The sequence below is a fragment of the Microcaecilia unicolor genome, chromosome 6, assembly GCF_901765095.1.
Source record: "Microcaecilia unicolor chromosome 6, aMicUni1.1, whole genome shotgun sequence".
NCBI classification, from domain to species: domain Eukaryota; kingdom Metazoa; phylum Chordata; class Amphibia; order Gymnophiona; family Siphonopidae; genus Microcaecilia; species Microcaecilia unicolor.
Genome location: NC_044036.1, coordinates 295,814,789 through 295,838,637, shown reverse-complemented (window position 1 = coordinate 295,838,637; position 23,849 = coordinate 295,814,789). Strand labels below are relative to the sequence as shown.

Genomic DNA, 23,849 nt, shown 5'->3' with positions numbered 1-23,849 from the left:
GAAGGGTGGTAGCGGGCTGTTCACAAAAACTGGGATCATAAGTTTTTTTTCTCTCATGCTGTATGACGCTTTGTTCCTTATTATATATTTTGGGTTCTGTGCTGTCAAATAATTGACTGTCAACTTTGCCTTGTATTATTGTTCAGCGGTATACTGTATGGTTCCTTTGATCCTGAATAAAAACCATTAAAAAATGGTACATGCATGAAAAGTGTGCATATTTTTTTTACATGATCTATGTGTAGGAATTTCTGAGGCATAGCTTGGGTAGGGTAGAGCAGAGACCAAGTTGCAATGTATGCACATAGATAAATGCCCCTATTTACATCTTCTTTGCAGTCAGCATTTGTGTACTGTTGGGGCTGGTTCTGGGAGCTTATTTTATAAAGGCACAGATTATCTTTTTGACACCTCACATAGATGTCCTGCTATAAAATCAAGCCTACAATTCTAATGTTAATCGTGTGTCCATGTAATACACATGTACAGACATACCGCTCTGTTGCAGCTGCTGTATTACCTGGTCTGCAGGGAATACAGAGGTCATCGGGTCCACGAATCAGCTCCATTGTATCTTTATCTACCTTCACCAAGCGAATGGGGTATACAGAGGGTAAGATCCGGCTGTTAAACCCACAAGAACCCACCTAAAAGGAATGGGCCAAGAGCAATTACATGCACTGCACTTCCTTCCCAGCCCCCTACCTGTTCCCTTGTTGCCTGCAGTGTTACAGATAGCATCAGTGATGGTAATTTGTCTGCAGACCTTTTAGTGGTAAACAAGCTCTTACATTGTTATCAAAGTTGCCAAGGCTGCAGTTACACTCTGTGGCACCATAAAACTCAGCCACCTGGGGAATACCAAAGCGGCCCATGAACTGTTTCCAGATGACTGGACGTAGGCCGTTTCCCAGTGCCATTCGTATTCGATGCTGCTGTTCTGCAATCTGCTCTGGCTGATTCAGGAGATATCGACAAATCTCTCCAATGTATTGCACAATCTGTGGACAAGAAGAGATGGACGTCATCTGGAATCGATATGATGTATCTCTGCATGATGAAGATAGATTTTTTAATGTGCCATAAATTTCCTTAAAAGAGGATCAGGGAAGAAAAGTTAACAAAAAACAACAACTGTTCTTTGACCAGACAGGATCAAGGGCATTAGTACAGGACCTGTTTCTACCTCCTTAAATGAAACTAGATTAAAGGATGTGATCTGAGGACATCCTGTAGTAACAGGTATTTTCTCAGGGCCAATAAAAGATGGTGAGGGCTTCAGAGAAGCAAGAGGCCCTTCTACTGTACCCTCTGATCTAATAAATTCAAATTTACCTTCTTAAAAAAAACTGTGCAAAAGAAGCTTAAGTCAGTGTTGCTGGTAAAATTGTTTTTACAGGATTGCCATTGTAGTGAATTCTCCAATTAGAGTTTTTTTCACCTGTTCTTAACCTTATACACCTTACTGGGGATGGGGTAGATGGGTGGAACCTTTTCTTATTAGGCTGTTTAAGGATTATTCTGATATCACCACTTCAGAAAGGAGTTTTTCGTCAGACAACTGAGCAAGCCTGATCGTTCCCAAACTGAAAAAAAAAAAAAAAAAAAAAAATCTTGGATCATCTACAAATTAAGAAATATTGTTCAATGTCTTCCCCCAGCTTCTTTTTTTGGGGGGAGAGGGGGAGGGGGAGATTGATTGAAAGGGCATGCTCAGTTGAAATGACACTGGATGAATTAATATTTCTAGACTCCTCCAGTTGTTTCCTTAAGGGCTATACAGTTCTGAGATTGCCTTGTTTGTTTGTTTTTTAGAAGCCTAGAATGGGCACAGACTCTCTAGTGGTTCTGCTAGATTTTAGCATAGATCAAAGACTGCACAAGACTTTATTTTCACATCTTGTAAACCTCTTTGCCAGAAGGTCCATGCTGAATTGGTTTAGATATTTTGGAGGGAGGGAATAAGACTCAGTGAGTGCAAATTAGGCATCTGAGCAATGGGAGGTCCCAACATGGAGTGAATCGGGATTCTGTGCTATTGCTCCCTATAATTTAACATTAATACCCAACCTGTGCACCAACTTAGTTGGAGATGGGTTTGAGCTGTCAGATGTACAACATCCAGACCTAGTTCAAGCTGGTGTTGCTCAGCAGGATATGATGAATGATCATAAAAAGGACCGATGAGGACAAAAATTAACTTTCCAAACAATAGAAATTTTATAGATCACAAAGTGGTCCCTTAAAGACCATGTTTCCTTTGACTTCTGATAATCTTTCACATTGAGGGGCATAATCGAACGCGAATGCCCATCTCCATGGGCACCTATCTCCGAGGACGGGTATGCGAAGGGGCGGGACAGACGGTATTTTCGAAAAAGATGAGGCATCCATCTTGTTTCGATAATACGGTTGGTGCCGGGCAAATGCATCAGATTTGTGCGGATTTGAGCTGGGCGGTATTGGTTTTCAGCGATAATGGAAACCGAAGGCGCCCAGCTCAAAAACGAACAACTCCAAGGCATTTGGTTGTGGGAAGGGCCAGGATTCGTAGTGCACTGGTTCCCCTCACATGCCAGGACACCAACCGGGCACCCTAGGGGGCACTTGTAAAAAGTAACAAAAAAAAATTAAAATACCTCCCAAGTCCATAGCTCCCTTACCTTGGGTGCTGAGCCCCCCCAAAACCCACTCCCCACAACTCTACACCTTTACCATAGCACTTATGGGTGAAGGGGGGTACCTAGATGTGGGTACAGTGGGTTTTGGGGGCAGTTTGGAGGGCTCCCATTTACCAGCACAAGTGTAACAGGTGGGGGGGGGGGGGGGGGGGGATGGGCCTGGGTCCACCTGCCTGAAGTGCACTGCGCCCACTAACAACTGCTCCAGGGACCTGCATACTGCTGTGATGGAGCTGGGTATGACATTTGAGGCTGGCATAAAGGCTGGCAAAAAAAAGTTTTTAAAGTTCTTTTTTTTTTTGGTGGGAGGGGGTTAGTGACCACTGGGAGAGCCAGGAGAGGTCATCCCCGATTCCCTCCGGTAGGCAGCTGGGGCACTTTTTGGGGACTTGTTCATGAAAAAAAAAGGGTCCAAAAAAAAAAAAAAAGCAGCCCAAATTCTTGCTTCTGCCGCCCTTCTTTTTTCCATTATCGGCCGAGCGCGCCCATCTCTCCTTGGCCGATAAACATGCCCCAGTCCCCCCTTCACCACGCCTCTGACACGCCCCCGTCAACTTTGTTCATTCCCGCGACAGACTGCAGTTGGAGGCGCCCAAAATCGGCTTTCGATTATACCAATTTGGATGCCCTTAAGAGAAAGGCGCCCATCTCCCGATTTGGGTCAAAATATGGGCGTCTTTCTCTTTCGAAAATAAGCTGGATAGTCTAAAAGGTGAAATGAAGGTATTGGGTGTGACTTTAGGTTCTGTTTTCACTGGAGACAGTTCATTATCTCTGTTTTTAAGATGTGTTCTTTTTCACCTAAGGAACACGCATAAGGTTATCACTGTCTCTATAGAGCTCACTTGGCCTTGGTTATTCACAAAGTGACCATAAGGCTGAATTTTTAATTCACTTCTTACTGGACTCAGTAGAAACATGAGTGTGTATTTTGTTGGGTTTAAAACTGCAGGATACAGTAGAGGCTAGGCCCCGGCCTATACAACCATGCTACCATCAGATCCTGAGCTGTCCATCTCATGTGCTCATCAGCTTGTGAATCCGCTGAACTCCTCTATTCATCTTTGCACCACCGGAACACTTCAGAGCTCACCTGCCAGCATGATCACCTGTTGACCTGCATCTCCATTCTGAGAGAGAAGAAATTTGTTTCATCATCAGGTTGTAGAAAGACAAGCTCTGAAGTGTTATTGGGTAACAAGCAGTCGGTCCAATGTGTGGGTCTAGGGGAGTGTTCACACAAAAAACATTTAACAAATGTTTGTCTATTGCTTCTCTGAGCTACCTAGCATTTGTTCATAATTTTTACATTCTAATTATCTCTGTTTTGGTTGTTTTACTTGCTTGTAAATAAATCTGCTTTTAGATTATTATTCGGGGCTTGTGTCATTTGCTTGTTGGTGTTTTCAGGAGATAAAGACTTAGATTTGCTCAATCAGGGGACATGATCCCATAATCCTATCAATCCAGAGAGCTAACAAAATATTCTTTGCCATCTCTACATGCACTGTCCCATAGGAAGCAGTGTATATCTGATTTGCTCCTACAATCATATTACCCAGCACTAAAACAGGTGAACTTTGAAATTTCAAAATTATTTTGCTGATTTTTCAGGCTCTTAACGGGCTGGTTCATGAATAGTACATTTCTTCAGTTTAAGATCCTCTCAAAGAGGTTTGTTGAGTCTGTCTTTATTGGCTATGATTAGGCTTGCTAAGACATAGAAAAGATCATTCTCACACTCAACTCCCTACCAGAGCTTGTTAGGATTACTGGATGGTTATCTATCGTTTTGCAAAGTCTGGCTTTTTACCATTGCCTTCCTTGATATTTTATGAGGGATGCTCTGATGGATTAGTTTTTATTATGATTGCAGTAAATCTAAGATAATAAAAACGTAAAACTTATTCTTGTAGCACAATTTAACCTCTACTTTGAATGGCATCATGAACATCAACACATCTAATTAAAAACAAACAACCCCCCCCCCCCCACAAAAACAAAACAAAACAAACCACATACTGCAGCCCAGGCCAGAAAGAACAGGGGGCACCACTGTCTGCTTTGCACTCACCTACTTCCATTAGGTGAGTGTGTGTGTGTGTGTGTTAGGGGTGGGGGAGGGTAAGATTCCTGTATGTACACAATAACAATCTAAAGCTGTCTTTAGGGGCAGAGGATGTGCCCCCAACACATTCTCTGGCAGTGGTTTTTAACCTCTCTTCTGTTGTGATACACCTCACAATGTTCACGTATGTGACATACTGAACACTAAAATTCACAGCTGAACATAAAACTAAACATATTTCATTGTTGACAGTAAAGTTTAGTATGAATATGCCTACCATTTAATCCCATATTTAAATAAAACCTGTATGCAACATATTAGTCCAAGATTTCTCACTTGTCATACAAATGAAATATATATTCATATTCTGGTGTCACTTCAACAGCAGCAACACAAAATTCCTCCATTGCTAGATACTGTGAAGCAACAGAAACACTGCAACTATGCTACTCAAACTATGTAGCAAACAAAATCTATGGACAGCAGACATTTCCAGTTGGGGCCGGTGGCTGCAGTTATTGCTGAGGGTAGTCAGGAAGTAGAAATGAAAAATGTTATCAGATCTGATTATTTTCTTTCCTTTAGCCGCAGCAGATGAATCCAGAGACTGTTGAGTTGTGACCATCTACCAGAAGGTGGAGATACAGAGTATCATAACAGTACAGAAAACAAGAAGTGAAACAGCACATCATCTTCCACACATATCACTCCAGCAGTCATGTAAACAGAACCCTGAAAATCACTAAATAACAGAGAAAACCAACAAAGATGCAGCTTGCATTTCCGCAGACACCCGATTCCACCCAGAAACACACTTCAGCTTGGGGTGGGACTCTGGATTCATCTGCTGCAACTAAAGGAAATACAGTTATCAGGTAAGATAACATTTTTCGTTCCTGAGCATCAGCAGCAGATGAATCCAGAGACAGGTGGGATGTATCAAAGCAGTACCTAAACAGGGTAGGGAGCCAAAACTCCCGCCACCAGCATGGAAGCCCCAAAAACCACCTCCGTGTGAGTGGCCACATCTACCCGATAACATTTTGTCAAAAGTATATGCCGCCCTAGTAGCTGCCCTACAGATTTCATCCAGAGCCACTAGGTGAGACTCCACCCATGAAGCTGTCAACGCTCGAGTGGAATGCGTGCAAGCCTTACTGGCGGCAAGCGACTCGCTAAGACATAAGCTGACAAGATAGGGTCTTTAACCCAATGAGAAATCGTCACTTTAGAAGCCACCTCACCTTTGTGGGGCCCAAAAAAAAGGACAAGCAGATGATCTGAATGATGAAAATCATTTGTAGAATCCAAATAATGCAGTAGAACCCGCCACAAATCCAACAAACGCAACCAGGAAAAATCCTTCAGATACTGGTCTCCACGAAATTAAGGCAGAAACAAGGGCCGATTCAGATGAAAGGCAAAGACATCACGGTATACACCGTAACAACCATCTCAGAAAAAAACAAGAGCTTCTTGCAAGAGAGAGCCCGAAGCTCCAACACTCTCCGCACGGAAGAAAGTGTTACCAGAAACACAGATTTCAGTGCGAGATCCTTCAGGGTGGCCTTCTGCAATGGCTCAAAGAGTGCCATCTGCAAAGCCCGAAGTACCAAATTAAGGTTCCATGCTAGACTTGGCCGAGACAGCGGGGGGCACAGCCGCATAACCCCAATAATGAACTAGAGATCATCAGGATGAGATGCCAGGGAAGAGCCCGAAACCTGGCTGCAATAACAGGCGAGTGCTGCCACTTCCACTCGTAGCAAGCTGACCAACAAACCTTTTGGCAAACTCTCCTGTAAGGATAAAATCTGCGAAAGGGAAGCTTGAAAAGGAGCTCAAGCTCCATTGGCGCAGGCGGTCTCAAAAAAAAAAAAAAAATGCCAAACTTGTGCATACACCATTGAAGTAGACCGTTTCTTAGCGCGAAGCAAGGTAGCAATAATCTCCTCAATCTCGACCGTTCAAGAGTCAAGCCGTAAGACCAAAGGGGGGAAGGATCTTCCATAACCAGCAGACCCTGGCACAGGAGTCCTGGAGCCATTGGAAGGCGGAAGGGCCGATCAACCAACAGTATCACTAAGTCCGCAATGATCAGCGGCACTCGACCTCAATCTCAATAACGCTGAACACGATGAAGCAAGCACCCGATGAGTGGCCATGGTGGAACCATGTAGAAAAGGACTAACTCTGGCCATGGCTGAAGGAGGGCGTCTATGCCCTCTGACCTGATGCATCTTTTCTTGCTGAAAAACCAGGGGCCAAAATATTCAAAGCCTGCAAGGCTCTAATAATGAAAGTCGCGAGTTCCTCCTTATGGAATACCTTCACTGTCGTGGGATCATCTGGTTCTTCTCCAAAAAGCTTCCCCTCCCCTAGATCTTTCAACTTCCGCAAGGAGAGGGACGACGCAGACAAATGCCCCTCTGAGGGGACCGGAGACAAAGGAGCGATAGACGGGGCCCATCATAAATGGACTCCAAATGAGGCCGCTTGGACCCACCAGCGGCTTGCATAGCTGGAAGGTCCAAGGAGATTCCAGGAAACTGCAATGCGACCACCAACTGTGTCCTTTTTAAAAGGAAAGCTCTGTGTAACAGCAAAACAAAGTTAGGGAAAAATGGAAACTCCGCTTCTCCGTCTCCTGGACCTCTCAGAGGTGTCCAGCAGTCCTGCACGAGCAGCCCGACCCAAATCCGTTCCGGGACCCTGTAAAATACTTCCCGATACCGTGGCGTCAGCCGCGCAGGAATCTAATATGGCTGCCGACACCATGGCAGCAAGGGGAGAAGATGGACGCACGTGCTTAAATCCGCTGCTGCACCAACAGGCTCAGAAACTGAACACCCGCCCAGACATGCCACAGATGCTGTTCTTCACTTACTGCAGTGGGAACAGCGTTTAACTACCTCTGCAGCCATCCGTGGGACCAACAACGCAGGGAATTTCCCCCCAGAAAGAAGGAAAGGGTCACACACACCCTGAGGGGAGCCCAGAAGTCCAAGGAAGGCAGTGCTGCAAACAAAGCCAAGTGTGCTCTCTCTCTCAAGAAGCCCAAAAAGCACAAACAGTGCTAAAATCCACTAGACAGCGTTAAAACTTTTTTTGTTTTTTTTTAGAATGGAGGCACTGTGAGGAAGAAGGTGGCAAAGGGCTGGAGAGACTACCAGGGTGGGGGAGGGACCTCACCTCACCAGGTGTACCTCTAAAGCTGGTACCGGTCAGCCTAGCACCCCCAAGCTTACTGATCCAGATTCACAGAACAGAAGCTGCAGCCAGATGAAGCCAGGCGCAGGCAGAAGACCGTCCACCCGCCTGCTGGAGATTAGAATCACCATAGTCCAATAAGAGTACAAATTGGTGCACTCTATCTCCACCTGCCGGTAGATGGTCACAACCCACTTTTCTCTGGATTCATCTGCTGCTAAGGAAAATAACAGTTATGGTGATTTCAAGACCTGACTTGCAGGCATTGATGATTGCTAAAGAAAGCACAGACCTACTGTCTATACCAAACTGTTTATGACACACTAGTGTGTTCAAACATATTGGCTGAGAACCACTGCTCCCTAACTGCCAAATGCCATACTCGCACATCAATTCTCTGGATCCACCTGCCTGCTCTAGGCTGTGGGCTCTGCCCCATCCTCCAGTACAGGCATGAGTTTTAAGCCCTCTTTGTCTATAAATTGTGTGGTTTGTCCATCCCATCAGAGCATACCCAGTGACAGAATTAATTAGCAGCTACAGTAAGTCTTTCTGGTAGGCTGCCTGCAATCTCAGCTCTTAGTGTGCTGTCTGTTCAGTAATACACAGCCCCTTCCCATACCCAGCACACAACTCTGTTGCTGCATCTCACCCCCAACATATACAGATGTCAACTCACAGTACAGTTGAACTTGACACAGTCCTCCCAAAATCCTGAAGCTGAGAATTTCTTCCTGATCACTACAGTCAATCCATGGAGAAGACACTGACCTATCCCGACAATGTTACCTGTAAGAGTTAGAGAAGTATACAAAGTCACTGCGATATGAGGGGGTCAGAGAGAAGGAGCAGGCAATAGCTTGTTAACTCCATCCCCCCCGAACAAGCTGCTGCTTCTCACTCACCTGCAGAATGGTACAGGGGGAGACAGTTATACACCACATCATCAGGTCTCATCCTAAAGCCATAATAAACCAGAGCTGCCATCCGATAGTACCTGGAAGAGCAAGGTCAGAGCATCAGCAACTGTGTGGGATGAGAAAGACTTGAGTACCGATTGTCCTAGTACTCTAACTCCCTCCCCCTTTCCTCAGTTTCACAAACAAACCCTGCCCCCATTCCTCACCTGCTATGCACCACAATGGCAGCCTTGGGCATTCCTGTTGTACCTGAGGTATAGATGTAAAACAGCTTATCTGGGAGAAAAGAAAAAAATATATATATTGTGAAAGCCATCATGGCTTCCAATCACCTCAGAGACAGGGCACCTCAATGCTTCACATTACAGTGTATATTCGCAGCCCTACAGCCACACCTTCAACCCTAAATGACACCAACGACTACACTCGTTACTCTCATTTGCTGCACTTAGCACTGGGACAACAGTCTCTCATACTATATCTAAATGTCTGAATGTGTAACATAAATTATGGCAGATAAAACCTGCATGGTCCATCCAGTCTGCCCTACAAGGCGGCCAAAGAAGCAACTGAAACCCCATGCAGGTCATACTCCTTCACAATTAAAACACTGCCATTGCATTGATAAGATAGGAATGTGATAAAAGTACAGTGGGGGAAATAAGTATTTGATTCCTTGCTGATTTTGTAAGTTTGCCCACTGACAAAGACATGAGCAGCCCATAATTGAAGGGTAGGTTATTGGTAACAGTGAGAGATAGCACATCACAAATTAAATCCGGAAAATCACATTGTGGAAAGTATATGAATTTATTTGCATTCTGCAGAGGGAAATAAGTATTTGATCCCCCACTAACCAGTAAGAGATCTGGCCCCTACAGACCAGGTAGATGCTCCAAATCAACTCGTTACCTGCATGACAGACAGCTGTCGGCAATGGTCACCTGTATGAAAGACACCTGTCCACAGACTCAGTGAATCAGTCAGACTCTAACCTCTACAAAATGGCCAAGAGCAAGGAGCTGTCTAAGGATGTCAGGGACAAGATCATACACCTGCACAAGGCTGGAATGGGCTACAAAACCATCAGTAAGACGCTGGGCGAGAAGGAGACAACTGTTGGTGCCATAGTAAGAAAATGGAAGAAGTACAAAATGACTGTCAATCGACAAAGATCTGGGGCTCCACGCAAAATCTCACCTCGTGGGGTATCCTTGATCATGAGGAAGGTTAGAAATCAGCCTACAACTACAAGGGGGGAACTTGTCAATGATCTCAAGGCAGCTGGGACCGCTGTCACCACGAAAACCATTGGTAACACATTACGACATAACGGATTGCAATCCTGCAGTGCCCGCAAGGTCCCCCTGCTCCGGAAGGCACATGTGACGGCCCGTCTGAAGTTTGCCAGTGAACACCTGGATGATGCCGAGAGTGATTGGGAGAAGGTGCTGTGGTCAGATGAGACAAAAATTGAGCTCTTTGGCATGAACTCAACTCGCCGTGTTTGGAGGAAGAGAAATGCTGCCTATGACCCAAAGAACACCGTCCCCACTGTCAAGCATGGAGGTGGAAATGTTATGTTTTGGGGGTGTTTCTCTGCTAAGGGCACAGGACTACTTCACCGCATCAATGGGAGAATGGATGGGGCCATGTACCGTACAATTCTGAGTGACAACCTCCTTTCCTCCGCCAGGGCCTTAAAAATGGGTCGTGGCTGGGTCTTCCAGCACGACAATGACCCAAAACATACAGCCAAGGCAACAAAGGAGTGGCTCAGGAAGAAGCACATTAGGGTCATGGAGTGGCCTAGCCAGTCACCAGACCTTAATCCCATTGAAAACTTATGGAGGGAGCTGAAGCTGCGAGTTGCCAAGCGACAGCCCAGAACTCTTAATGATTTAGAGATGATCTGCAAAGAGGAGTGGACCAAAATTCCTCCTGACATGTGTGCAAACCTCATCATCAACTACAGAAGACGTCTGACCGCTGTGCTTGCCAACAAGGGTTTTGCCACCAAGTATTAGGTCTTGTTTGCCAGAGGGATTAAATACTTATTTCCCTCTGCAGAATGCAAATAAATTCATATACTTTCCACAATGTGATTTTCCGGATTTAATTTGTGATGTGCTATCTCTCACTGTTACCAATAAACTACCCTTCAATTATGGGCTGCTCATGTCTTTGTCAGTGTGCAAACTTACAAAATCAGCAAGGGATCAAATACTTATTTCCCCCACTGTATGTATATTTGATCCTGAACGGTCTTTTTTGGGACACAGACCATAGAGGTCTACTCTGCACTGGCCTTACATCCCCAACTACTGGGGTTGATGTTGAAGCCCGCATCAGGCCATCCTGATCTGCCTTTACGATTTATGGGGTAAATGATCTCTTCTCAATGCATCTTCAAATTCTTCTTCCATCTGCCCTTTCCATGCCCTCCCTCCTTTCCCACACAGACTTATTCCTCAGCTTTTGTTTGGATCCCACAACCTTACAGCTGCCACCAACTTCAGCTGTTGCTCTTACCTGTGAAATGTTTCTGTGGTGGGTTTGGAGGTTGCTGTGAGCTACTCTCCAGTAAAGGGTCAAGGAACTCTGTGCCCGGGGGCACCTTCTCTGGATTCCAATCCCCGGAGCACAAGAGGTGGACAGATTTCTCCAGCACGGTATGGATTTCGTTCATGGCTGCAAAATATGGAAAGTTAAGTGGCAACAGAGTCATAACTGAAAGGTGCCCCTTTCCATCTGAAACACTGGGATTAATCCTCTACTGTACCGCAGAGGTGTACCAACAGAATAGCAACTATCTTCTGATCTCATGTGTCATCCTCCCACTTTTTACTGAAAATGTTGCAAAAAGAAGACTTTCACAACAATCAGCCTTTCCTAAGCCTGACATTATGTCTCAGAGCAAACAGTGATATCAAGCTACATCTCCTCCTGCTAGGAATGAGCCTGTCCTGTTTAGTGTATCTGCAGTGTCCTCAGACTCACAACCCTCTCTCATCTGACAAACTAGAAATATATGAAGAGAACACCAGTTCCTGTATTTCTACCAGATCATCAAGAAATTGCTTTTATATCAAGTTTCACACTAATAGTAAAAGTCACAATAAGAAGTACTGGCTGCATTACTTTAATGATCTTATAGACTGCCCTCTCAAGCCACACATTACTGAGGCACATGAAGAGGTCACTCACTGCAGCATAAGTCATATTTGCTATGGGCTGCACACATGCTTCCATACAACAGTGCAGTCATTCTCATTGTGCAGAAATATAATATCAGATTACAAAGAAAACAAATCCAAGTCAGAAACAAGAAAAACTAAGCTCAGGTGACCATATGTCTGGAAGGAAGCCTCCATGCATACAAACCAACAGCATGCACACCAATGCCCACAAGAAGAGGGAGTTTCTCACCTTGTGCCATCTCACCCCCAAAGACTACAGCCTTGGCATTGGAAGCAGCAATGCAATGATGCAGCGCCTCCAGGCGCAGGTTAGAGTTAATTAGAGCAGCTTCCACACCAATCTTGGCCATCCCCAGCCAGAATCCTACAAACTCATTTCGGTTTTCCATGAAGAGAACAACCACATCACCAGCACAGAAGCCCTGTTCCTGAAGGTAGTTAGCCACAGCATTGGAGAAGAGATCCAGTTGGCGAAAGGTCCAGATGGTGCCGGTGGCTTGGAAGATAAGAGCAGGTTTGTCTGGGTGCTGTCGTACACGCTGGTTGAAGAGCACTGGGATGGTGTTCTCTTCTCGCAAGTGCCGCCTCACATTCAACTTCACCGTCAGTAACACCTTAGCAGCACTGTCAAGCAACCAATAATCACATGTTGCACACGATACTAGGTATGAAGCAGTTCTCTTAGCTCCCACTGAGCCTGTATGAATGGCTCTGATAGAAGGCATGCAAAATCTGAATGCATTCACTGTACAAATCACGATGTGTAGGGCTCAATTGCATCCTCCCAGAATCGTACACCTACAGTTTTGCTTTATGGCATGAACTCACCCAGCTGATCCCTCTCTTGGACCTATAGTAAGACTGTCATGGGCTCAAATGTAAGCTCAGGCAGGAGGAAGGGATAGATATACATCAGGTATAACAGTGAAAGTCAACAGTGGAAGCTATCTATCCCTGTATACCTCATATCACATGTGCAAAAACTGGGGCTATTTATACCTGATGCAAATGACATGTTTCTCTCCATTTGTAACCATGAACAAAAGAGGGGCTTAGAGAGGGTTACAGAGACAAAGGGCAGTAACGGGAGACAGTGTGGACTTCAAGAAACATGCACACACAACTTTTCTATCACTAAATCTTTGGAACCAAGGAAAAAGTCCAAGGACAGAAATCTTCCTAAGATAAATACAGAATTACTGCTTGGAAATAATTTTAAAATAGTTCAAAAGTCAGAGTCAATCATTTGCCAGGCAGGGAAAAGTGTCCTGCAGTGTATCAGCAGAGTGAGCTCTGAGCACCCACAGTGAATGCAACCAGGACTAGAGAATACTTACTTCAGGTCTCTGCCTACAGTTTTGAAAAGGATTCTGAGAAATCTCCACCCTCCAGATCCCAAATAGAATATGAGGACAGCCGGAATAAGCTGGAGCCAAGGCAGCTGTAGGGCACCCCTGAAGAGCAGTAGGAGCATGATGCATGCAGCCAGCCGCATCTTTCTTCCTGCAGAGAAAGAAAGAGCAGCTGTCATGTTTGTGATGGTACATCTATTTTAAGTTGTTCTAGTTTATTGAAAATATCTGATAAACCAATATAATATTCTAAAAAAAAAGTGATAAAAAGCAGAATAGAAAATCCTGGAGTTGCAGGCATACAGGGACAGCGCTTAAACGCAGAATGCAGATATGGTGGTGTGGCAGCTTGTGAAATGGATTGAAGTTTCAGCACCCCCCTGTTTGCTCATAGGAGAATTCACTTGTATGTTTGACCCTGCCTACATCTGTCAGATGCAGGGGAATTTGGGCAACATAATTCTAATCAACAGCATTGTAGGAGATGCGATACACTGGTAGAATAGATTGAACATGGAGCTTAAAAAGAAGGGATTCAGACTTCAATAATGCACGTTTCCCTATTTGCATAAAATTCAGAGCAATCTGATCAACAATAAAAAAGATCCAATAAAAAGATCAATTGCAATTTAATACCTCTACTGCTTTATGCAAATAAGGCTCTGCAATGAATCTCTGCAAATGTGCCAACATCCCTTCACAGGCTAACCCTACTATAGGTATGACCCCCCCCCCCCCCCTCCACCTCAGGTACTGACATACAGCTTAGAAGTAGAATTCCACTAAGCTCCTACCCTGCTGCTTTATCTTTGTGGCTGGAAGGAGGTGATGATGGACCAAAGGTAAAAGGCAAGGATAGGGGCTGTGAGGTGAACAAACTGTCATTTTCTGAGAAAGTACTATTCAAAACAACTGAAAACAAACAAGATTGTGGGATCAGAGAGGGTACATCACAGAAACAAAAACATAGACCACTAGGGACAGAAAAAGTACCTGCATATAATATGTGAACCACTTTGGTTGTATCACAGAAAGGCGGTATTATCAAATCCATGACCCCCCTTGCTTGCAGATGATAGGATCATTTACAAAACATTAGGCATTAGATCGGGGGTTCTTAATTGTGTGGGAACAAGTCAAATGGGGTGCGGAGAAGGGTCTTGAAATCTGAGGCAATTTACTAAAATTTTCGAGACAGAATGAAGGCAGCTAGGAATAGGGAGATTTCTGATCTCTTCTGGGTAGAGGTACAAGGCAGAGATGTACCTAGTCTCCTATGCGCTTCATGTTAGCTCTGGAACCATTACCTGCTAAAGCTGCCACTAAAGACAGAGGGGGACACAAGCTTTATTAAAGTGTGTGAGGACAGTAGAATCCATCTGCAAGAACAGACACAGAAGCAGAGCTGCCAAGTCACCCAGTTTGCTGAGTGCCGCACTTTGGTCAATCCTGATTTGGAGCTTGCATCCCAATAATTGTAGTCCTGGATTTTCCCCATTGAAGTCAGTGCTGCATCTGGGTTGGGTTGTCAGAAATCCAAGACTGCCTTAAAGTTTCCTGGAACCAAGTAGCTTCACAGCTCTATGATAGCACCATCACTCTTGTCTCTTCCCTCCAATGACTGTTTTAATATTGTTAACTGAACAGCAGCCTTAATGGACCCCATGAGGTATATCAAATACTGGAAATGAACATGTGGGCATGTCCACAAAGCCTTCTAGCTTTTTCTAGGCTCTGGGAGAGCAAGTGTGGACTTAGTGCTGGAAACTTAGGTTACCTATGTGTGCAGACTTGCCTAGCTCCTCCACAAAGCGCAAGCTTGCTCCATTTGCAGATGGCATTCTGCTACACCTTTTTTCCAGTCCATGTTATAGGCAGTCAGAGTTTAGTGCACAGCTTCCCAAACTGTGGGTCAGGACCCCCAAATGTGGTCATGACCTAGGTGGGCTCTCCAATGATGTATCATTATCCTGCACCTCCTAGGAAAGGTCACAAAAGTTTATTTGGCCCCCAGCGTTGTCCTTAGATTCCCTGGTGGTCCGTGTAAGGGAGCGATTCCCTTACATGGTCTGTAGCTCCGCCCAGCGCATCCCAGGACGCAATTGGCGGAGCTGGGCACCGCCATTTTGGGCGTCGACTGACTGGAAGAGGAGGGAGGCAGGCAGGCTGCGTCCCTCCTCCAACAAAAGGTAGGGGGGCCGGGAGGGGGGCCGGCACGACACCACAGCACACCACGGACCACCAGGGAATCTAAGGATCCTCGTCGATCGATCACAGTGGGAGATCCTTTGGCCGGAGGCGGCCAATCAATGATTTCTGGGGGTTTCGAGGGCTGGAGACCCACCGATCCTCCAGGCCCCCCCCCCCCCCGTCGGTGGGTGGGAGGGGGTTTGGCCGGCGGGGGGTTTGGGGGGGGGGGCCTCGTTGTTCGGGCCTCAGGGCAGGCTGTTTGACAGGTTTGGGCTTTTGACAGCCCAGACCTATCAAACAAGTACGGGAGGATTGTGCTGAGCGCATGCTCGGCACAATTCTCCCGCACTTCAAACATGATAATCAAAGATAATAGCGCTGCTTAGATTTGCATGCATTATCTTTGATCATCGATGCAGAAAAGCCCTGCGTTGTCTCTGCGCTATTTTTAGGGCGCTGTTTGGAACAGCGCAGGGCTTTTGATCATCTGCCCATGAGAGTGTAAACAAATGCTTCACATCTGTCCAATGCACTCTGCTCATTATCTTGTAGACTTCTATCATATCACCCCTCTAACTCCCATAGACCTACCTGCTCAGAATACAGGGCAACACATATTTTCTAACATGCTGATTAATTTGTGCATCCGATCCAGTATGTGCACAAGTTACACAAGTTTTCAAAAAAGTTACCCCACTAAAACTACATGCACATGTTTACAGCTGCTATTTAGTACACACAAATGTCCAAAAGTATCTGCATAAATTTGAGAAGACTGTTAAGTACGCAATTAAGTTTAAACCTCAGAGCAACAATGACCCTGAGAATACAATTACTTGCCACAGGTAAAATTTTGCACAACATGGCACAGTGTGTGTACTTTGACCAGCCTAAGGTAACAATGTAAATGATAGCAGATAGAGATCAAAAGTGGTTCACTTGTCTACCCAGTAATGTGGTTATGCTGTAACTGCCAATTCATGCACGTTAGCCACAGTACTATATTAATCTCTACAAATCTTTAAGATTAAGTCCAATTCAACTATAACTCCACAGTTTGATTATTTATTAACAAGCCGTTGAGCCCATTAAAACGGGCAAGAAAGCGGTCGGAGCAACGCCGGGTGCAGCCGAGCCCCCGCCCAGGAAAGCCGCCCCGGGGGATGGTGGCAGAGGAAAGCGCCTGGACCACAGCAGCAGCTCATCGTACCTGTTGGAGACGGAGTGCGCTTCGGCGCTGCTGTCCGACGATCCCCGGCCGCCCGGTGCTCGCTCGCCGGCCAACGTCGGAAATCGGAAGAGATTTGTGACATGCCGCGCATGCGCAGATGTTCTGCGCATGCGCGGCACGTCGGTCACGTTCATTTATATAGTAGGATAGGTCGGATATGCTTCATCTTACTCCAGTGCATGTGTCTGTAGAAACAGAAACATTTTAATATCTCTTAAAATTGTCCCCTAGTCTGAATGTTTCTAATGTTCACGGGCAGAGAATTCCACAGCCTAGGTCCAATTACATTTTTAAAAAATTGATCTATATGCCTCCAGTCTAACCACTTGAAAGGAAGGAACACCTAACATATGGTTTATAAGCTGACCTTAATGATCTTGACGGTTGGTAGTAGTAGTACAGTTTAAAGTTCAAAACTGATCACTGAAACAGTTAGTTAAAACTTTAAAAACTAATATTTTAAGCATATTCATTGTTTGATAAGAAGCCAGTGTACCTCGTTCAACACTGGAGAAATATGTAAGAACTTTGATCAATCATTAATAACTCTTGCAGTGGCATTCTGAGCTATCTGTAATAGAGAGTTAAATGGGAATGGGGTTAGCAGGAATCCCACGGGCATCCCCTCGAGGTCTGCGGGGATCCCGTTGGGATGGATGCAGGTCCTATAGGATTCCCACGGTAGTGCAGTAACACCAGCCTACCTACCTATACTACTCCACTAACGCAAAGAAAACTAAAGAGAGTCCTGCATCCTGACGCAGTGCTGAGAGGTCACACTCACCAAACACTTTGCGTGTGGTGACTGGCGATTGCAACCTCCAAGCCCCGTCCCCTGACACAGAGTCATCTTCAGTTTCTTTTCCTGTGCTGGAAGTTATCATCAACATGGACCTCTGAGACTGAGCCTGGACAGCTGCACTGAGTGAAGCTTGCAGTCTTTGCCATTCACTACCTTCCAGTCTGCTAGGAATGCTATTCTGGAAGAAGGAGAGTTATATAAATGGATGGCCAATGGAAGGAATTCCAAAACAGTATGTTTTTCTGGGAAGTTGTTCTGTGAGGGCATCTTGTACTTATTGTATTGTAAGTTGTGTAAAAGAAGGTGGTTAAGCTATATAAGCAACGTGAAGGGACTTTGGATTTAGTGCATTTTTTTTCAGTTGTACCTCAAGCAAAATTAGTTTCAGGTACAGTAAGATATGGGAGGTGATCCCAACAGACAGGGGTGAATTATTGAAGACTTTGCATGCAGGCTTAATGAAAAATACCATATAGTTGTGCTTTTTTTTAATATACAAAGAGCCTAGTGGTTTTGTTTGACTTTACACACTAAATCTGAGGAGCAGAAAAAAAAACATTTGTGTGAAAGATTTACACTGCAGCTTCTGTGACCTCCAGTGTTTAAGATTTGTTAATGCATTATCATATACAATACATTCTTTTCCTAGTTTGTTTTTCTTCTTTTTGCATTTAATTGCACAAAACAATAGCTGAATTATCATGTGGCTTATATAAGCAGGGACAAGCCACCCAGTACATGAAAGCAGTGAGCTCCTTAGTCCTATCTTGGTGCGCAGTAAACAGAGAAATTCAGCATATAGAACAGTTAACAGCAGCTTTGAGCTTGCTGTCACTTGTGTGTACTAAGCAGCTTACTTGCATATGGATGCATAAGCTGTAATTATAATACCAATTTTAAAGATTAACAAAAATTAAGGAAAATGTAGTGAAATAGAAGCTCCTAATCTTAAAACTTGTCATGCTACTTTGGTAGGAAGCAATATTGGTTTCTTCTCTGAGGATACATTACATATACAGTAGGAATACAATAGATGAATATTTTTCTCTTGGGCTCTCTGAGTAAGCTAGATGTGTGGCACAGCAGTTTGAAAGGTTAAGAGATCTCTATATTTCCATCCTCCTCGATTCCCACAATACATGTACAAATAAATATGCTTATGAATGGGACCTCTTGGTAGAGCCATATGCAAATTGCTAGGAAAGATACATAAGATGGTGTAGATCAGGTTATTTTAGTACAGGGGATGAGCGGGACTAGAGGAGATTCTTGTGGAGACAGGTGATATTTCTGTCCCTGTGCAACTTTCTAAAAACATTTTTTTTAAATTTATGCACATACTGCATAGCTATTTCCTAGGTTTCTGCTTGGCACTTTCAATATTTTTCTTAGTAGGTTTGCACCTTTTCATTATGCCATTTTTTAATATTATATTTGCATCTTTGTTTTAATACGTCACTTGTCTTTTTCTTGAGATGGCACAAATTTGGCTCACTGAGGGCCCTGTTTACTAAGCTGTGCAGTAGGTGAGCTATTTAGCATGCACTAAAAATGAGCGCACGCTAACAATAGAGACACCCATTATATTCCTATGGGTATATCTTTAGCATTAGCGCACACGCTAAAGTTTGCACGCCTACAGTATGGCTTAGTAAATAGGGCCCTAAATTTTGTTCATAAATTCTTGTCCATATATATATTTTTTTAATCATGGAACACTTCAGTACACTTTTCTTAATTTGTCCATTTCATCACTTGTTTTCATATGCTATGTTTTTACACTACATTTATGTTTCATTTCATAAGGACCCCTCAGGAAGGCAATTTCCTGCAGAAACACTGAAGTGTTGGGCTTTCTTCATGTTGAAGTACCTTTTGTACACCACTGTTATTGTTCACAGATATTGAATATTGTTCTTAGAAGACTGTTTATTGTTGTTTTTTAATATTTTGATAATAAATTGAGCCAATTACATCATCCTGACTTGTGGATTTGGCTCCTTCCATTCCCTTTTTTTCCTTCTGCCATCAAGAAGTCTTGCATCACGGCTCGAAGCCTCGGCTCCAGGTTATAGAGTGAAGAAAAAGTGCCTATTCTAGCCTGAAGCAATGCAACTAGTAAACAAAATCACCACTGATCACTGGAGAGTCAAAAAATACTAGGGCCTTTAAAAATATGGCTCCTGCTGCGCTTCCGGTGTCCTAAAAGAACCAGAGGAATGCCTGGATGGACAGACATTTTCCGTAACTGGTTTTTCAAGGTATTTGTTCCATCAATAGAAAACTTGAAAGTGATAAGCCTGCTTAAAAAAAGCAATCCTTCTCTTGGGTAATGCACCATCTCATCCCAATGAGGAAGAACTGAGAAATGCTGACAGAGTGCTTTTTCTGCCTCCTAATGTCACATCTTTGTGTCAACCAATCAACCAGGGCGTACAGAAAATATCGCTGTAAGCTTCTTACGACACCTGTCTGTGTGCTGGATGAAGGGAAAAGAATACTTGTAAAGAAAGTGAACATCAAAGATGTTATCTACTGGATTGTTCAGTCCCAGGATGAATTCGAACCTCAACCCCTAGCAAAATCATGGAGAAAAATTCCTGAGAATGAAAATTAACAAGGATGTGACAATGAACACAGAGCAGCCGAGGAAGATCTCCTTCCTTTGTTACAGGAAATGCTGGGCAGTGAGAATGCTTGTGAGGATGACATACAAGAATAGATGCAGGCAGATGAGCAAGAAGAATTAACAATGATGTGATTGCTCTGGTGAATGGGAATGATGGTGATGGAGACACCTCGAGCAAGGCTGAACATGCAGTAGATAACATTGTAAAGGTCAGTCATAGTGAAGGAGTCAAGGTAATTGAGGTTGCACTGGCAACTGTTACTGATGTAATTTTAGTGAGACGCTGGTGTGACCCTGCAGTAGAGAGTTGCACGGGGACAGAAATCTTACCCATCCCCGCCCGTCCCTGCTGGAATCTTACCCGTCCCCACCCATCCCCACTGGAATCTTACCCATCCCTGCAAAAATTTAAACTATCCCAACCCGTCCCCACCCGTCCCCGCAAGAATTTAACCCATCCCCGTAAGAATTTAATAGTACATAAAAGAAAGTTCCAGTCAGCTCCCTCAGTCTCTTTCTGGATTTGAGCCACAGCACTGTAGGCAAGGAAGGAATGGACATTGGAACTTGGAACACTCTGGTGCGCACATGTAAGATTTGTCTCTGATTCACTGGCAGTGTGTGCTGAGAGGTCGCCACATGCACACGCCAGTAGGTCAGGTGACATCTGATTCTTGTGCCTGTGTCAGAGCTGAGGTCTGTGCACCAGCCTGGGAGCAAAGAGGATTAATAGTAACATAGTAAGTGACAGCAAATAGACCTGAACGGTCCATCCACTCTGCCCAATAGTCACACTCATGATCAATTCATCATTAAATCAACAAGTGTGATATTATATACTTGATTATGGTCTTTCTTTCGTGTTTCTGGAACAAAGACCACAGAAGTCTATCTGGCCCCATCCTTATGTTCCAACTGCTGGAGTTGCCATCGAAGCCCACTCCAGCCTATTCATGTTCTCATTTGTGGGACATAGACCACAAAAGTCTGTCCAGCACTGTCCTCATGTTCCAGCCACTGAAGTTGCTGTCTAAGCCCTTTCCAGCCCATCCTACACCAGATTGCCATGTATGAGACACAGACCATACAAGTCTGCCAGGTATCAGCTCTAGTTCATCACAGCCAGAGTCGCCATCTAAGTGTCACTTGACATATCCACACACATGCAGCCATTTAAGGTTAGCACGCCTTTTTGAATTCAGTCATCATTTGTGACTCTACCACCTCCTTAATGGAAGACTTTCCACATTTATGCTGTTAAAGCAAGGAAGAAGAGGAGGAGGAGACAGCACTTAAATAAATTGGTATTCGGTAGATGAGAGGCTGGTGCAGGTGGAGCTTACAATTCCACGGGAAGCCCACAGAACTGGTTCCATCCACGCGGGAACCCCGCAGGAACTGCCTCCGTCCCCGCGGGAACCCCGCAGAACAGCTTTCATCCCCGCAGGAACCCCGCAGGAACTGCCTCCGTCCCCGCGGGAATCCCGCGGGTTCCGCGGGATTCCTGCGGGGACGGAAGCCGTGCAGCTCTCTACCCTGCAGCGAGGAAGAAGTAAAATGGGAAAGTCATAACATTTTACAAAACACTTCTACAATTTATGTTTAGCAGTTGCATTGCTACTATACAGTACTTTTTATGGTTTGACAGTATTGATCTTATTTTACAGTATAATACAGTAATTATGTTTTAGTGCTCTAATCATGCTGCAGAATATGCTATAGTGTTGTTAAGACAAAATTTTTGAAAATCGGGAACTATATGCCTTTGTTTATACATTGTTTGAGGGGTCATCATTGTTTTCTGTAATATCCAACTTTTCACTTATCCGACAACGGGTCGGTCCCATTTATGTCGAATCATCAAGACCGTACTGTACTCCTATAAATTCCCCTCATTCACAACAATCTAAATAAAATCAATCATTCTGGGAACCTAAATGAACACACAGGAAAGAAGTTATATTTCATTTGTAGCCACATATTTGAGGAAGACACCTTACTCTAGTATTTTAGACAAAAGAACAGCTTATAATAGTGTAAGCAACACAAATGGAAAGATTCTTAAAATCTATGCAAAACAGTCTAGGTTTGCATAAACTCAAACAGCAGAGCAACAGCCTAATGATTAGAGTGACAGGCTAAGAACCAGGGAAACCAAGTTTCAAATCTCTCTTCTAGCACTGATGCACCTTGTGACCGTGACCAAGTCACTAGTCCCTTCGTTGCCTCAGAAACCAACTTAGACTGTGGGGTAAAAGCCAACCCTATTGTGCCTGAATTGTTAATTCACATTGATCTCAGGTTTGGAAAAATTAAATCCAAATCCAATGGGAGAGTCCGTGGGACTCCCTGCACAGATTTATTTTCAACTCAGTACAAGTCCATAGTATCAGCGATCATTCCACAACACCTAGACATCAACCAATAAATGCACTGGCTGTCAGTCTGTTTAATCTTAGACCACAACCAATGGTTCTGTAAATTAACAAATCAAATCAAATACCAGCATCCATGGCCCCACCCCAGATCTTAACCAAAGCACATAAGGGCCTTTGTAGAAAAATTTAGCACATAAGGCAGTAAAAATGTAACATGCAGTTAAAATGCTACTTAATGAGAGATGCAGAAAAAAAAGGCCCTAATAATGTGTTCACTGCAAACGACATAAGAGTAGCCATACTGGGTCAGACTAATGGTCCATCTGGCCCAGTATCCTGCTTCCAGAAGTGGCCAAGTCAGGTCACAAGTATGATATCTGACAGAATCCAGAATAGTAGCAAGATTCATGTTACTGATCCCAGGGACAAGCAGTGGCTTCCCCATATCTATCTTAATAGCAGATTATGGTCTTTTCCTCCAGGAACTTGTCAAACATTTTTTAAACCCAGATACACTAACTGCTGATACCACATCCTCTGGCAATGAGTTCCAGACCTTAACTATTCATCAAGTGAAAAAATATTTCCTCCTGTTCATTTTAACAGTAGTACCATGTAACTTCCTTGAGTGTCCCCTAGTCTTTGTACTTTTTGAAAGAGAAAACAAAAATCAATTTATATTTACCCATTCTACATCACTAAGTATTTTGTATACCTCTATCCTCTATCATATCGCACCCTCCCCCATTCAGCCATTTATTTTTCAAGCTGAAGAATCCTAACCTCTTAAGCCTTTCCTCATATGAAAGGAGTTCCCATTCACTTTATCATTGTGGTCGTCCTTCTTTGAACTTTTTCTAATTTTGCTATATCTAAGATACGGTGACCAGAATTGCATACAATACTCAAGGTATGGTCACATCATAGAGCAATATAGAGGTATTATAATATTCTTTGTCTTATTTTTCATCCCTTTCCTAATAATTCCTAGCATACCATTTGCTTTTTTGGCCGCCGCCTCACAATGGGCAGAAGATATCAGTGTGTTGTCTATGAAGACACCTTGATCATGGCAAAATAAAGTGGGGTTACTTACCTGTAATGGAGTTTCTTAGAGGACAGCAGGATGTCAGTCACACTGGATGTCACCATCTAATGGCACCACGAATGGAAAATTTTGCTCTCCTA

General features: G+C 44.1%; 1 protein-coding gene across 2 annotated transcripts in view; it reads right to left on the bottom strand.

Annotated features, from left to right (window-relative positions):
• SLC27A4 (solute carrier family 27 member 4) overlaps positions 1-16,909 on the bottom strand; it is a 39,185-nt gene extending 22,276 nt beyond the window's left edge. For both annotated transcript variants that reach the window (XM_030207940.1, XM_030207941.1), the window contains exons 1-9: positions 16,832-16,909; positions 13,417-13,582; positions 12,309-12,703; positions 11,412-11,570; positions 9,086-9,155; positions 8,865-8,956; positions 8,639-8,748; positions 792-1,001; positions 521-647 (exon numbers count right to left, since the gene is read on the bottom strand). In XM_030207940.1, the coding sequence (XP_030063800.1) occupies positions 521-647; positions 792-1,001; positions 8,639-8,748; positions 8,865-8,956; positions 9,086-9,155; positions 11,412-11,570; positions 12,309-12,703; positions 13,417-13,574 (1,321 nt within the window). In that variant the 5' untranslated portion in view covers positions 13,575-13,582; positions 16,832-16,909. The remainder of the gene's footprint in view (positions 1-520; positions 648-791; positions 1,002-8,638; positions 8,749-8,864; positions 8,957-9,085; positions 9,156-11,411; positions 11,571-12,308; positions 12,704-13,416; positions 13,583-16,831) is intronic.
• Positions 16,910-23,849: the final 6,940 nt, after the last annotated feature.